Source organism: Centroberyx gerrardi, chromosome 10, assembly GCF_048128805.1.
Source record: "Centroberyx gerrardi isolate f3 chromosome 10, fCenGer3.hap1.cur.20231027, whole genome shotgun sequence".
NCBI lineage: Eukaryota > Metazoa > Chordata > Actinopteri > Beryciformes > Berycidae > Centroberyx > Centroberyx gerrardi.
In genome coordinates this window covers 19,558,764-19,574,632 of record NC_136006.1, presented here as the reverse complement: position 1 = coordinate 19,574,632, position 15,869 = coordinate 19,558,764, and the positions used below count along the sequence as shown (strand labels likewise).

The following is a 15,869-nucleotide window of genomic DNA, read 5'->3' as shown; positions in this document are numbered from 1 at the left end:
GAGAGGCTGTATCCAATCTAAAGGAATACAGCAACCCATGATCGCTGGCATCCTGTAAAATCTTATTGTGCTTAGGCCTGTTTTCTTTGGGCAATAGCCATCGCAGTGTTTTTACAGGCATGTTGTGTCAACATTTGTAGAGATAATGATATGCTCTCTATTGTGAGTACAGCTGCTCGGTTCAGGTTATCCCATAAAGGAGCTGTGAAGCTGGTCTGTGGAAACGGCTTAGTCTAACGATAGGCTACTGGTTTTAGTTGATGGAACATTGCAGATCTTGTGTTGTGTTTTCTTGTTTGTCCGCGGTGTGCGTTTTAAAGCCTCCCAGCAGCCCAAGGTCATAATTTAACTTTGCTTTTTTTGTTTTCTTCTCTCCCTCTGATAGCTTTGCCTGTAATTTATTGTATTGTTCTAATGAAATGGACTGGTAGGCCTTTAAGTGCCCAGGTTTTAAGACATGTGCGTATTTCTTCTGTTAAGAAGCCCAAGGTTATCAAGGTTTCAACTACCCCCACCCCACATCCCCCACCCCCCACGCGCACACACACACACACACACACACACACACACAACATAAAGACTGTTTACCTCTGTACCTCTGTGTGCATGTGTATTGTGTTGTGTGCCAGTATTTAGAGTCTGCCTTCTCTAAGGTATGTGTGTCCATGTGCAAGAAAGTTACCAGCTGGCTGATTTAAACATAATTAAGTAAATAATAATTCACTCTCAAGATGAATTAAAATTAAGACAAAGGCTATTCTTGTGAGTTACCAAGGGTTACAAACTACTCTGAGAATAACCACGTTACTATGCGATTTGACAGCAGGAGAGAACAGAGGGTTTTAAAGCACTGCCCCTTTTCTGTAACTTGATAGTGTGGGAGTTATTCACCTCATTGTTCCAATCCCAGCTAATAGCCCTCCTACCATCTGTTCCAACTTCAACCAGCTTGTTATCATCTTAGTTTTCTGGCTCACAAGCTAACGACAGAGTTATGCCATGTCTTATATGAAAAGGTCTTCTCTCCATGCCTGGCTAACATTAGTAAATCTTTTTCAACAGGTTTGCAAATGCAGTCCGTTAATTGCTGTTCATGTAAAACTGCCGGAGCAGAGTGGTAGTTCCATGGTCTACATGTAAGACCAGGGCTCTCAGTGAGGAGGAGCATAGGTGTTATTCAGATGGTCTGAAGAGGTGTCGACTTTTGATTCAGATTTAGGTTTTGGTTCACCTGTAGTCTAAAATATACTAGAACAGTGGTTCTCAGCGTGGGGTCCGGGGACCACCAGGGGTCCTTCAGGGGGTGCCCAGCAAATTGATGAATTGTTAAACTTCAGCATTATTTAATTTACAAGAAGTTAACACCGTTAGAGAATGTGGAAGAATTACTATTTTGATCATAGTTTCACTGTTATCCCTCTACCTACAATACAGATAGTCATGGAATTCTGGACAAAATCATATCTAACAATAAAAATATTCACAGATTTGTGTCTGAGAGACAAAATCTCACCGTAAATTAGCGGCCCTTGATATGAAAAAGGTTGAGAATGACTGTGCTAGATTTAAAGGTAGAGCTCTGGTGAGAGGTGGAAGTAGATCTATATAACTAGAGGAAAGGCTAGCATGTAAGCAGGGTAGAATCAAAGTGGTGGTGGTGATGTTGACAATGATGGTGGTGCTGTGAGTGATAATGAAATGGTGGTGACAGAAGTGGTGTGAATTGTAATGGTAGAGGTGTTGGTGGTTGTTGTAATTGGTGGTGACGGTGGTGACAGTGTTGACAGTGATGTTGGTAATGGTGGAAGCAGTAGTAGAGGCGGTGGCGACGGTGACTGGATCCACAGGACCTGGCCAGCCTTGGGCCCCACCGTCCTGCCTGTCTTCTGCACCGGGGAAATGTGAGAGCTTTTGGGAGAGTGCTGCACTTGGATTAGAATGAGATAGCAGGAGGCCATCAACAATTTCCTGTGATTCCCAGGGAGCTCAGTTGAGACTTCCTCTCCAAGCAGGGGCGGCCGGCAGCATGAAATTCCCAGATTGAAACTGATCTCTGGGATAAACTAGCAGCATGGGGGAGGTTGATAAACCAGAAAAAAAGGGGGAAGCTGCTTCTGTCTCACACACACAAATACTCTCTGTCACACACACACACACACACGTACACGGCCCCTTTTATTTTCTTACTTATTTTAGTTATTAGTTTGTTCTCCGTAATAATTAATAATAGCAATTGTAATATTGGCACAGTAAGTTCATTTTGCATCTTTGCTCTACAGATCATTATTTAATTCATAATTGACAGATACTGTATAAGGTTCTACAGCAAAACGTGTGTGTGTGTGTCTATGTGCGATCACAGGAGCCTCCTGTTTTGTAGGTACAGCGTGTAGCCTTTGTAGAGCCTGGATGTGCACAAATACCAAGCTGAGAGTGGCTGTTGAACTTTGGAAATGTCAGCCACTGCTCCTCACAGACGGTGCTATCAGTTCATCCCTTGGTGTCCTCCCACCCTCCTTGCATGTGCGTCTTAAAACTTCCTCTGTGCTGAGGGTGACCTACCTAAATCTTTTGAAGTTGCGTCCGGGTTGCGGGGAGGATGCATGTCCCAAGTTCAAGCGCAAACAGAATTGCAAAAGTAACCCTGTCAGCTGTGTTCTGGAGACTCCCTTACATGTGTGCCACTGGTCAAGGTCAGGGCATTTGAGAATAAGGTGCAGGTGCAGGTGCAGGTACAGAGAACATTGCATCCTAGAATCCCTTTATTAAAGCGGTTTCCTCCCATTCTCCGCACTGGGCTGCAGGGAGCTGTCCACGGTGCTGTAACATGCCAAGCAGCCATACAGCAGGATTAATGAATCCGTCCCCAATACCAGTGCAGTTAACTCACACTCTTCCTCATAATCCCTGCTGTGAAACTGGAAAAAAAAGCCTCTCCCTCATCCCCACCCCCATTATGCCTCTATCCCAGTACAAACTCACATGCCCAGGAGCCAGACACAACACTAGCTCTCCAGAGAGGAGTCTCCTCCACTATGCTGTATATGTAGTGTATGATATGCCTCTGTCATCACCGTGTTGTTTACATGTTGTTGTGCGGTTCACTGTGAGGCAACAGCATGTGATTGCTGCACCGCAGGCCTTCCGAGAATGCCACTTCAGAGGAATGCAAAATAAACATGTGTATAGTATATGCCGAGAGTGTGCTGTCTTCATGCATACTATTACTGGAGCTACTTTGCAGTGGACTCACATGGGAGGTGAGAGGGGCCTCTTTATGCCATCTCTAATTGGCTCACACCAGTGCAAATGTGGTGAAGTCATGTAACATAAGATTTATATTATTCCTATCTCTAGCCCATCAATGACTTTGAATTCATAACATGTCTTGAATAGCAAAATAACACTTCGCTCTTATTAACCTAAATGGCACCGCTCCTTTTTATTACTGTGTGAAATATCACTATTTTACTGTTACTGAACACTAGCCTTTGCTGTTGAACCAAACAGATAATGTCAATTCACTGAACAAAGACCCCATTGGCTCTTCAGTGGCCATTACCTGAAAAGATGATGTGAGCTTCTTCTCCCACATATCAACTCTCAGCAAACTGCTGTTGTTGACTCCTGACCTTCCTTCATACCCAGCCACAGTTCTGAGGAAAATAATGTCATTGTGAGCCTCCTCTCGCTTCCCCTCACCTTCTTCTCTCTCATGGATACCTGATCTCCAGGGGAGTTTTAGGAAGCTCTTGGGTGCCCCCCTGTGTTCATTGCTGTTTATTTGCTTTCGGAGCAGCATGTATGCTTTGTTTTGTGTGCTAGTGACATGGGAAAATCAAAACGTGTTTCCCAGGTCTCCCTCCTCCACTCTATGTAGGCGTGAAAGGCCTTTTAGCATGCTGCCTGCTTCAATCACTGCTGTTTCTTCCCCTCGGTCTGGTGAGGGTGCATAGGGCAAGGAAAAGCTTCCCACTTAAAAATACCCTTTGACATGCACTACAGTATTTTCCTAGATTGTGTATGTGTGTGTGCGTGTGTGTGTGTGTGTGTGTGTGTGTGTGTGTGTGTGTGTGTGCACATGTATGCAAGCATGCGTGTGTGCAAGCTTGTGTGTGATGCACAAAATACAAAGAATTGTAAATGCACATCACTACTTGTCACCAACTAAATGATTTGAAGTGTTTCTGTTGATGTCCCAAGGCACTGATATGATATAATACCACAGTTTTTCAGGCGTGCGCTTGGAACGCATAAACCCTTTACAAGCCAGCTGAACTATTGAGAATGACAGCATGTCGTTTGCTGTCTTTGCAGGAAGTGCTTTGAACCTGACGTGCCGGGCGTTTTTTGGCTACAGCGGCGACGTCAGCCCACTCATCTACTGGATGAAGGGGGAGAAGTTCATCGAGGACCTGGATGAAGAGAGAGTCCAGGAGAGCGACATCAAGTAAGTAACAGATGTAATGGATTTAGTTGCAGATGAGAGTTTGAATTATCATGCACAGTTTTACAAACATTAGGTTTAGACCAGTGTTGTTAGGTTACTGTATACTTTATAAAGGCCATTAAAATGATGAAAAATGTTCGTGTCCACTAAGTGATGGCACTGCAAGAACCAATAGGGCCTCATTCCTACTGTGATGCAGTGCTCTCAGTTGTGGGCTTTGATGAACCATTCTCCAAACTGTCATGGCTGCCAGGTCCAGGATTCTGTTGCTCTAAACACCAGCCATCTTTTATCGCTCCTCTCTAACATACCATCTATCTACTGCATCAAACACACCTGATTTGTTGGTTTGTCCTCATTGCCACACTCATTCTAAAACCAATGTAAACAAGCCCATGTCCAGTTTTCTCTCTGTGTAGTTTGAAAATGTCTCTTTCCTAACCTTTTGTGCCAGGAATGGATGTACTCACTTTTGCTAAGCTCTCCCCTTATATTGTCCCCTCTACAACTGCTGTACATAAAATCATTTTCTGTGGCTCTCCGGTGAAACACATTTCAACAAGGCCATTTCTGTGTCTTGCTCTCCCACACCGCCTCTCTTCAGTGTAACATAGTAAAGTGGGTCCAGCAAGTCTCCCTCTCAGGGCTCTAAGGCATTTAAAACAAGTCCATTTCCATGTCTCTCCCTCCCTATGGTGTAACACATTTAAACAAGTCCATTCCCTGGTCCATGTGCATGTTTCCCATTAGGGGCCAGGCGCTGTTTGGAGAGACTGCAGCTCTGGGGAGACAGCCCTGTCAGATGGTTAACAACCACCATTTTTCACACCGCCGCCACTATCGCTATCACCCTCGCTGCAACCACCTATAGCAGCATGCAGATGGGCCACGGGGAGCTGGGGAGGAGGGGCAGGGCGATGGGAGAGAGGAGACGGAGGAGGGATAGGGGAAAGGAGAGATAGCTGAAACAGGGGAGCGAGGGCAGACGGGGGGAAGTGGAAAGATATGGCAGAAGGAATAAGAGATACGGAGGAAGTCACTGAGGAGGAAAGTAAAGAAGACGCATCTGTGATACTGAGTTTGCACGTCCATTGATATGAACATGCCACAGAAACAAATCTCATTTTCACCACTGCTCTCCTCTCTTTCTCTCTCTCTTTCTGTCTCTCCTCCTCCATCACTCCCCTACTCTAGGATTCCCCCACTCATCAGCTGAGGGGTCATCTGTTCAATAATTCATACCGATATTTCATGCAGCGGATCAATAATATATTTGATCATGCATTCTTTATTCTGGATGCCGTTAGCCTAGGCCCGCTCTGATCCAGCCAATGCCTTGGTTTTACTCCCATGAAGACAGCCGGAGAAAGGGATTGGACAAAGAGGGGGAGCAGTGGAAAGATAAAGAGAGGGGAGACTAAACATGAACAAATCTCTGCTTGCCCCGCAGCCAAGCTATCTCCCATTTAGATGATACAGTGGACATGGATACATTTCTAAGGTTTACCTCTCTTCTTCAGGCCGGCACCCACACACTTTTAGATTGCCTGCTTTATTACTAATGCATCAGCAGCCAAACTTGAGCCTAGCGAAGAGCACTCATACCTTGAGCTCAGAATTTCTGCAGGCGTCTATTTACCCAACTCTCAGCCTATTGATTTGGAGGAGTTCATTTCTATGGTAACAGGGGCCCATAAATTCTCATTTGCGCAGGCCAGGACAAGGCTATTGTTGTTATCATAGCACGGATGACTGGACATTAGCATAGCACACAGAGATTAATAAATTAGCAAAACAAATCTGGCTCAGCATAATAAAGGAGGTGATCAATATTTTATTGACCCAGTTCAGTTGGTGGTTTGTAGGTGTACGTCGAATTGAATGAATAAAAGGAATGAATAAGTTGGAAATTGATCACTAAATGAGCAAACACAGTGGATTTGCTAATGAGGAAGTGAGAGAATATTGAAAAGAAAAAGTGCCTGCAGCCATAGTTTGGGAATACTAGCACAATTTACTCAACAATTTACTGTCGGGTGTCTCTGTATCAATAAAGCAAATCACCCAAAAGGCAAATAGAGGTTTTTACAAAGAGTTTTACAAAGAGTTACATGGAATCCTACTGTAACACTTAGGCTACATCTCCTTCAGATAAGGAGGCTACAATTGATGCAGCTATACCCAGTCTGGGATGGTTCAATCAACTAGTCTCCAGTTGTTATCCACCGAGCTTAGGCTCCTCATCATCTCCAATCGAGGCTCAACAGCGGTCCTTTTCCATCTAGTGGCCGTCAAGTTGTGGCAGCGAGTTGGGTTGGCTGATATTGCGTGATAATGTGAAACGGGAGGCTTCAAAGTGCCCACCACTCCCTGGAGAGACATGAATCATTCCCATGCCTCCTTCTCGCAGCCCCCGCCCCTTCATCTCACAACAAACTCAACTGAAACTACAAATACCATCAGTACTGCCTCAGCCTCTTTACACAAAGCCCATGATACACTTTCAATTACTGATGACAAATCTCCCCAACAAGCTGTCCTTATGTGCAGTTTATTGGCTTGAAGGCGAGAGAAGAGAGATGCCTGAGAGCAGTCATTATCCCCCTACACAGTCAAACACACACACACACACACACACACACACACACACAGACACTTTCCTTTTCTCTCTTCCCACTCTGCTTTCTAAAGCTCACACATAGCCGATATTAACACATAGATGATACATGCGCGCAAACATACACACACACACACACACACACACATGCACACACACAAACAAGACAAAATCTCTTTCTCATTTGCTCTTTGTTTCCTCCAAACTGTCATTTGTGCTGAGGGTGCTGTAAAAGTGGGCTAAGTAGTGTGTGTAAGGTATGAGGGAGCATTATCTCCCCATTCTCCCCTCCATCAGGCTCAACCAGCCCAGCGGGGGACACTCATTTACTTTATGGAATATTACTTTCTCTCCTTCTCCCCGTTACCATGGCAGCCGCTATAAAAAGATTTTCTTCTCGTCGCCATTATTTGATTTCCCCCCCGCACACTCAGAAGAAGAGCCCTTATTGATTTTCATTTCTCATATGTTTGGAGTGCAGAGGAAGAAATTAACATACCGTGAAGTACTTACAGTAGCACACAGGGCTTCACCCAGATATAGTCTTGTTGTACAGAGGCACGCGAACGCACATTTTATCACTAAACCCTAGTGGATTGTAACACGATGCGTTCTGTGATTGCTGCACCCTGGACCACATCTTTTAAAGCCCGATCATAAAAGACTCACACACACACACTGCTTGCCATCCCATTCACCTGCAGTGAAATTCCTGTACATTAATGCAGAAGACTAGCTGAAACGGAGCATCTTTGCATTGGGATCTCATCTATGTAGCATTCCAACACTGATGCTGAAGTGCAGCATTGCTGAGTGTTTTTTTTTTTCTTCTTTTGTCTTGCAGGGTTGTCAAGGAGCATCTTGGCGAGCAGGAAGTGGCCATTTCCTTGACGATCGACTCAGTGGAGGAGGGGGACCTGGGAAATTATTCCTGTTATGTGGAGAACGGCAACGGGCGTCGCCAAGCCACCATCCAGCTCTTCAGACGGGGTAAGGGCTCTTTAACGTAGCCCCACCGCAGCCGCTTAAAGAACCTCGGGGCTTAGAGTGCACACACTACAAACACTTCCATTTCATAAAAGGCGCTTCAGACTTGGGGAATATCCTTTAAACTGGGTAAAGAAGACTTAATGCAGGTGTGCCCCATATACTCCCCTCCATAAGACCTCTTCCTCATAAAACCTCTTCACTCAGGAGGCTGAAAACACATACAGCACTCTCCTCAGCAGCACAGATTTATTCTTCCTTTCTGATCCTTTTTTTCTCTCTACCTCCACCCCTCTTCAAGCCGTCCTTGTGTATGGTGTTTACCACCATAGCAATCTGTGTTTATGCTCCATTTGGTTATGTTGTTTTGTTGTTTCTTTCTACATGCGCCCCAGAAGCTGCATAGCTATTTTGGCTCTCTAGCATGACTTGTCTGAGGCGCTCTTCATGCAGTGGTTGTCACTTAGCAAAGAGAGGTAATTTGATGGCTGTTTAAACAGCAAATTGGTCCTCGCCTTTTCCCAACAGGCCAGTAAGTTTGGCATACATTTACATAGTAAGTCTCTATCTGTCTCTCTCCCCACTTTTAACTCTGTCTCTGTGAGCGCCTTTTGTAGACAGCCCAGTTCTGTTTGAGTTGTCTTTGTAGACTTTCCAGTTCTATTTTATTCTCTCTGTGGAAGCAGCATTTCCGAGGAGAGGGACACCAACTCACTGTGATTAAGAAAGATTTCCAATCATTTTAGTTCTCACTCTCATTATTAGGGGTTCAAGCCTGTAGAAGAAGAGGATTCCTCTTCTTCTTTTTCTTCTTTCTGCCCTAAAACAATCTGTACCTCAGAGACTCTAAGTCCTAGAGCAACCAAATTTGGTGGATAGGTTTCAAATCTCCCACACTACGCAGGCAACAAAAATGGCACTGATTGGCCAGATGATGATGCTATAACAAGCAACTTCACGTTGTGGCCAATAACTTAAACTGTAAAGCCTAGAATTTAAAAAAATGCTCAACACAAATCCATTGCACATATTGGTTTTCATTTTAGTCGTGAGCCTATTTTTCACTATTACTATTACTAAACAAAATTTTGCACATAGCATATATAGACTTCTAAGATTATGGCTATTATGCAGAGTTTTGAAAATCCAAACCGTTTGGCCGTGCTGCACAAATTAAGTTGATGGTGAACATGCACAAACAGTGAAGCATAATTCCTAAACGTTATTTTTTTTTAAATTTATTTATCCTACAAAGTTCCCTTAATTGCCACCAAATTTTACACACAGCATATTTCAACTGCTACCTGCTTGCAATGTGCCCCAAAGTGCGTCAGACCACATTTGGTCATGCTGAATAGCACCACCATCAGGGCAAATTGGCAATTTTGGCAATATGTCAGGCAACATGTCACCTGCAGTTGCAGGACTGTTACAAAAATGTTCTATTGTTGAGATGTAGAACTTTTCCATAATGATGAATAAAGCTTATATTCTCACTGTCAAATCATTTGCCCCATAGGCTTGGACCCCACTAATGGCTGCTTGCAGATATATTTCTAATGTTTATTTCATGTTTCCCCTCCCAGAATGCAGCTCTCATAATCCCTACTTTAGGGCTGTGAATGTCTCTGTAGGCTGCCTTTCCTCCTACCTAAGAAGAAAGAGAGAAATGGAAGGGGGGGGGGGGGGGGGGGTAAAGTAGTGTCAGTGAAACGAAGACGACTTGGAGAGAGAGGATGAATGCTGTTGATCTGTTAAAAGCTATAGAGAGATGGAGAGGCCCGGAAATAACATATAAAAGGGGCAGAACAACAGCGGGTGCCTTTCAGCGTAATTAGTAAGTTGCTGAAATAGAGTGTTAGTTGATGTATATGAGAAACATTTAGGCTAATGTGCAGGCTGTATTCAGGGATTCAGTGGGGGCAAAGCAGCAAATGAAATAACATCTTTCCTTTTTGTTTTTCAAGTTATTTAGTCTAATACTGAGTCATGAAAGCTGAAAAAAATTGCCTATGGGATGAGCTAATTTCACTTCTTTCCAATGCAGTTTTACCTTTTTTCTTCAAACAAGTGACATTATCTCTGCTACTAAGAAAGAAAATTCTTGAAATAAGCTGGTTTGCATTGGAAACAAGTGAAATTATCTCGCCCCATTGGCAGAATATTGTACTTGTTTCAATAAAAATAAGATTTTAAGACTCCATACTATGCTGAATGACTTGTATAGAGATATTTGCTGTGTATATAATCTGTGATAGTACAGAGGGTGCATTGTGGTTGCCATGGCAGCCATGGGGTGTTCCTGTGCGTGGTGACAGAGATATAAGGTGCGCCTGCTCTAGCTGAGGCAGCCAGGTAAATGCTGCTTTAATACACAACATAACTCATCCCTCCCCAAGCTGGGTCTCTGTGGAGCGGGAGAGGAGGCGGAGAGGAGAGGATAGAGAAGAGAAATGAATTGAGAGAGAGAGAGAAGGGGAGGAAGAGCAAGAGAGCTAAAAGGGTCAGCAAAGAGAAAGGGAGCGGTGTGATGGAGAGGGGAGTTAGAGAGATGAGTAAATTGAAGCCTCTCGTTTTGAAAATGCCTCCATCCATGTCCAAAACTGTCAGAGGTTCCACTATGGAAGACAGCCAATGTGCAGAGCCGTGTTGTTGCCGCGCTGCTCCCAGACAATGAACCCAATTTCTCATCATCTTTTTTTCCCTGTGTCTCCCTCTACTGCGCCCTCTCATTTTTCCCAAACTCATTATGAACCTTGTGTCTCTTACCCCCCTGGAGATTGATACTGCTTGGCCCTGAGCTGAGCACTGAAACCTTGGATGATTGTCCAGCCTTTATAGTAAATGTTAATGTAGCCTATAGTGTCTTGCTCTGTGAGTGTAACAGGAAAGTGGTCAAGGGGGGGGAAAGAAAACCTATGAGTCAAACCTGGTGCAGTGACCGCTACCAGAAATTATCGTGTCATAATCATGTCTTACCTCTGTGTATTCAGTCGTTTTAAATATATCTCCTGGTGTGTGTGTGTGTGTGTGTGTGTGTGTGTGTGTGTGTGTGTGTGTGTGTGTGTGTGCGTGTGTGTGTGTACCCCCCCTCAGCAGAGCTCATGTACACCGTGGAGCTGGCAGGTGGGCTGGGAGCTATCCTGCTGTTACTCATCTTCCTCATCTCCCTCTACAAATGCTACAAGATTGAGCTGATGCTGTTCTATAGGAGACACTTTGGCAGCGAGGATGTGGATGGAGGTAAGGGCCGCACAAAGCTTCACAAATGAATCTGGTCTCTGACTCAGACTCTTGTCTCTGTTTGCAGCCCTTTCCCCTCTACTGTCTTGTTCTCATGTTGCCCATGTTCTAATGTTAAAATCTGTTTATGTTTCTTATCTAAAATCTTACGTCAAGATGACTGTGTGTGGATGTGCGTATGTGCGTGTCTATATGTATGCCTATGTGCGTATGTGTTTCTGCGTCTGTACATGTGTATGCATGCGTATGCGTGTGTGTGTGGGAGTGTGTGTGTGTGTGTGTGTGTGTGTGTGTGTGTGTGTGTACGTGTGTGTGTTCTGTCAGAGCTTCTATCCATAACAGGCTCTCTGGCAGACACAGATGCCATCTCCAGTCCTATCTCAGTGACAGCAGCCCATTTTCTGTCTCTCTCTCTCTCTCTCTCTCTCTCTCTCTCTCTCTCCTTCTCTCTCTCTCTCTCTCTCTCCCTCTCTCTCTCTCTCTCTCTCTCTCTCTCCCTCTCTCTGCCTATCTCTCCCTCCCTCTCTCTCTCTCTCTCTCTCTCTCTCTCTCTCTCTCTCTCTCTCTCTGTCTCTCTCCCATACGCACAGACACACCGGCGCTCTGGTGTGGGTGTGCACACACACGTGATTGGTGTGTACATTGACGCAATGGCTGCATGGGGAAGAGAGGAGACAGATTTTCAATTTGTTGCCCATTTAAAAAGAGATCAGTCTCAATATGTCATGGAATGATGCCCACCCTCCGCTGTGCAAGGCCAGATAGCGGGACAGGGGGACTGGGAGGCCTCCAAGCTGCCTCCCTGAAGGACAGATAGGAGAGTAAACAGGCTGAAATTGGAGAGCAACTTTTTGTTTTCTCTCTAGAATGCAGTTTGCTTTTGCCTCAGTTTAGGATTTGTCTGTTTGAGACCCAGTATCTTCCCTTTGTTTGCTGTTTTTACGCTCTGTGTTCTGTTCAAAATTTCAGCAGGACTGAGCTCATTTTTTAATCATTGAATTGAATTCCTACAGTATTATGAATTATCTATTATAGACTGTTTTGTTGACTCAAACCTCCACATGATTAAGTCGGACCGTCGGGGGCCATCGATACAAGCTGTTTTTGATTTTCAGAGTTTGCTAGGTGGTTAATTTGCTACGTCGGTCGCTAATTTGAAGGTGTTGTTTGATGTTGGAATCCTGTTGATCGCAGCCCTGGCCTCTCCAGCGCGTTTCAAAGCTGTGTGCGCTCCTCAAAGAGCTTGTGAAAACGCCCGCTTCCCTTCTTGGCTGACCCACATTCCCCAGCCTCAACTGAGCATAATGACTAGGACTCTCTGCACACATGTTGTCACCAGTATTGCTTTTTTTCCCGTTGTCTATTTTCTGCTTTTTCAGTTCTCCCCACTGTCTTCTGGGAAATCATTTTGAGATGGCGGGAGGGGAGTATTGTATGAATCGTGATTTGGGTATTTTTGTATCTACCCCAATTTATTCCTCACGCACGTCTCTGTATATGTGAGTCATACACACTGGATTTAGAAGTAGCGTGAAGTGCTGGCACTACATCTAAGCTTTGGATTGCGCAGTGAGGTGTCGAGGGTCATTGTGTCTTTTGTGCTGCATATTCCTGACTCCACATCCCATGCGTTGGTGCACATTGTTCACCAGCGATTCTTTGCTGTTTCTCTCTGCTGGGTTTCACAGATAATAAAGACTACGATGCGTACCTGTCCTACACCAAAGTGGACCCTGACCAGTGGAGTCAGGAGACCAGGGAGGAGGAACGCTTCGCCCTGGAGATCCTCCCTGATGTCCTGGAGAAACATTACGGCTACAAACTCTTTATCCCAGATCGAGACCTCATTCCCACAGGAAGTAAGCACTGTGTGTGTATATGTGTGTGTGCGTGTGTGTGTGCGTTTGTGTGTGCAAACGTCCACACATGCACCTACTGTATTGGAGTGTGAGGGCATTTTACAGTTGCTTGCATACTATAGTTGCTGCGATGTTTGTCACATTTCTTACACTTGGTCATAGTTTGAGCTGTTTGTTGTGTGTTGTTTGTCTTCAGTGTTGTTTTTCACTGTCACTGTCTTGTGTTTCAACATTTACTGCTCTTAAAGTAAAGTAGATCATGCCCAGATAATGCATAATGCTGTTAAAACCCAAACTTATTGTCTCCTCAAAGCTTTCACAAGTGATGAGTGGGACCCACTGAGTTGAATGGATCATTGTTCCAAATTTCCAAATAGGGGGAGAAGGAAAGCAATATTTGTTTAACTACTGTATGTGATATACACATCATTTTCTTTCTCGTATCCTCTCAAACCCCTCTGGCTGAAAGCGAAATACCTACAAAGTATTCCTCATTGGCTGCTCCCAGTGAAGTGTGTTAACCACAACATGTGCTAAAGATATGGGAATACTATATATGTAATGGGGAGCTGATATATTGAACACATTTTCTAATCCTCCCTAGTTTTCATCCATGCATTAATAAATGCATGAAAATTCTGTCTGAACGTATTCTCATGCGTGCTAACTCTGCTTAGTAGTCTGTCTGTGCCAGTGGTACAGAGTGCGCTCTAGTTAGTAGTGATGCTGTATGTTTGTAGGCTTCATGTGGAACAGATAAAACGCAAACACATCCTAGTTGGTCCAGACAGAATTAAACATCAGTGTGAAATGTGTGAAGCCTCTGAGCCCTGCTGGATGAGCGGCCTCCTTCCTTTAATCAAGAAAATTGCAGCATCAATGCCATCCGAAATCATTCTGGACTGATTTCTAATCAGGGAAACATGATGTGTGTGAAAAAAAAAAGATGAGTAAGGGAAGACAGGGCCATGTTTACGACTGTGTTGAACATGTTGCTGTGTGTGTGCTGTGTTCTTCCTGTGACCTGAGTTTGAATGTTAAAATGTTTATGTTTAGGTCTCACCAATGAGCATTACCAGGATGACACAAGACTCCTTGGAGGTACTCTCCCTCAGTCTTTTCTCTTGTATCAGCTGCCGTCATTCACTTGCTCCCAGGAAGCAGCAGAGAGGTTTAGAGTGGCGCTGTTGTGTGATCTGAAACATCAGGCCTGGTTCAGTAGACACCGACTGAGCTTAATCCTATAGACTGTGCAGCTTTATCAATCATCATCTTCCATCTACAGCCATTTGTAGTGCAGCGCTAAGCTTAATTTGTGTCTGTGAGTCTGTCCTCCGGTGTATTGATTTCAATACAGAATCTTTACACTGCACATGCACACAGCAGACACACACACGCTCATATTCAAATGCAAACACACGCACACACCATGCATTTGTATGCATCTGCACACATACATACGTGGATTCATACACACTACAAACTGCAGACTATAGTGTTTGTAATAAGGCCTTCAAGGTAGATAGCAATGACCTTAGAACTGTGTACATGTTTCGCCAAGTGTGTGTCCCAGTGCCACCTGTCATCGTCTTGTGTTTTATGTCTGATATGTCCATCCATCATTGTTGAGTGTTATGCCGTTTCTCATAAAATTACAACAAAATGTCTTCAGCTCAGAACATACATGGATCACTGAACTATTACACAACTCTTAAGTCTCCTTTCATTTTTGTTTCTTTTCTTTCTTTACCTCTTGTATTCTCCAGCCTACATAGAGGACGTGGCGCGCTGCGTAGACCAGAGCAAACGCCTCATTATCGTTATGACACCCAACTACGTGGTGCGGCGGGGCTGGAGCATCTTTGAGTTGGAGACGCGGCTGCGCAACATGCTGGTGACCGGCGAGATCAAGGTCATCCTGATCGAGTGCGCCGAGCTGCGCGGCATCATGAACTACCAGGAAGTGGAGGCTCTCAAGCATACCATTAAAACCCTCACTGTCATCAAGTGGCGCGGCCCCAAGAGCAACAAGCTCAGCTCCAAGTTCTGGAAGCAGCTGCAGTACGAGATGCCCTTCAGGCGCACAGAGCCCATGCTCAGCCACGAGCCGGCGCTGGACGTCAGCGAGCAGGGCCCCTTCGGAGAGCTGCAGACCGTCTCGGCCATCTCCATGGCGGCGGCCACCTCCACCGCCATGGCCACCGCCCACCCGGAGCTGCGCTCCACCTTCCACAACACCTACCACACCACCATGAGGCAGAAACACTACTACCGCAGCTACGAGTACGACATCCCCCCGGGAGGGACCCTGCCGCCTCTCTCCTCTCTGGGCAACCAGCACACCTACTGCAACATCCCACTGACACTGCTGAATGGACAGAGGCCGCCGGGGAAGAGCCGCGAGCACAGCCTGGAGGAGGCACACGCGAACAACGCCATGCTGCCTCTGCTGCCGAGGGAGACCAGCATCTCCAGTGTCATCTGGTAATGAGGAGAGACTGACCGTCAGCTGAAGGAAGATCAGGCAGGGTCAGACGAGGTTAGGCTGGGCTCAGTCTGTAGCTCTTAGGAACACACTTCATGGTCACGGGGCTCGCTGCGATTATGGCGGGAAGAGGTTTGGATTAATTTGGTTCGGAGTGAACCCTTGTTGACTGGCAGCGAGGGATGGAGACGGGGTTTTGGACACTGGTTCCCTTGTTTTGTCAAGGGG

The 15,869-nt window shown here is 45.2% G+C and overlaps 1 protein-coding gene across 1 annotated transcript in view; it reads left to right on the top strand.

Moving 5' to 3' along the window:
• LOC139927173 (interleukin-1 receptor accessory protein-like 1-B) overlaps positions 1-15,644 on the top strand; it is a 118,469-nt gene extending 102,825 nt beyond the window's left edge. Inside the window, exons 6-11 of the mRNA XM_071919213.2 lie at positions 4,318-4,450; positions 7,912-8,057; positions 11,151-11,297; positions 12,986-13,156; positions 14,213-14,257; positions 14,923-15,644. Of these exons, the coding sequence (XP_071775314.1) occupies positions 4,318-4,450; positions 7,912-8,057; positions 11,151-11,297; positions 12,986-13,156; positions 14,213-14,257; positions 14,923-15,644 (1,364 nt within the window). The remainder of the gene's footprint in view (positions 1-4,317; positions 4,451-7,911; positions 8,058-11,150; positions 11,298-12,985; positions 13,157-14,212; positions 14,258-14,922) is intronic.
• Positions 15,645-15,869: the final 225 nt, after the last annotated feature.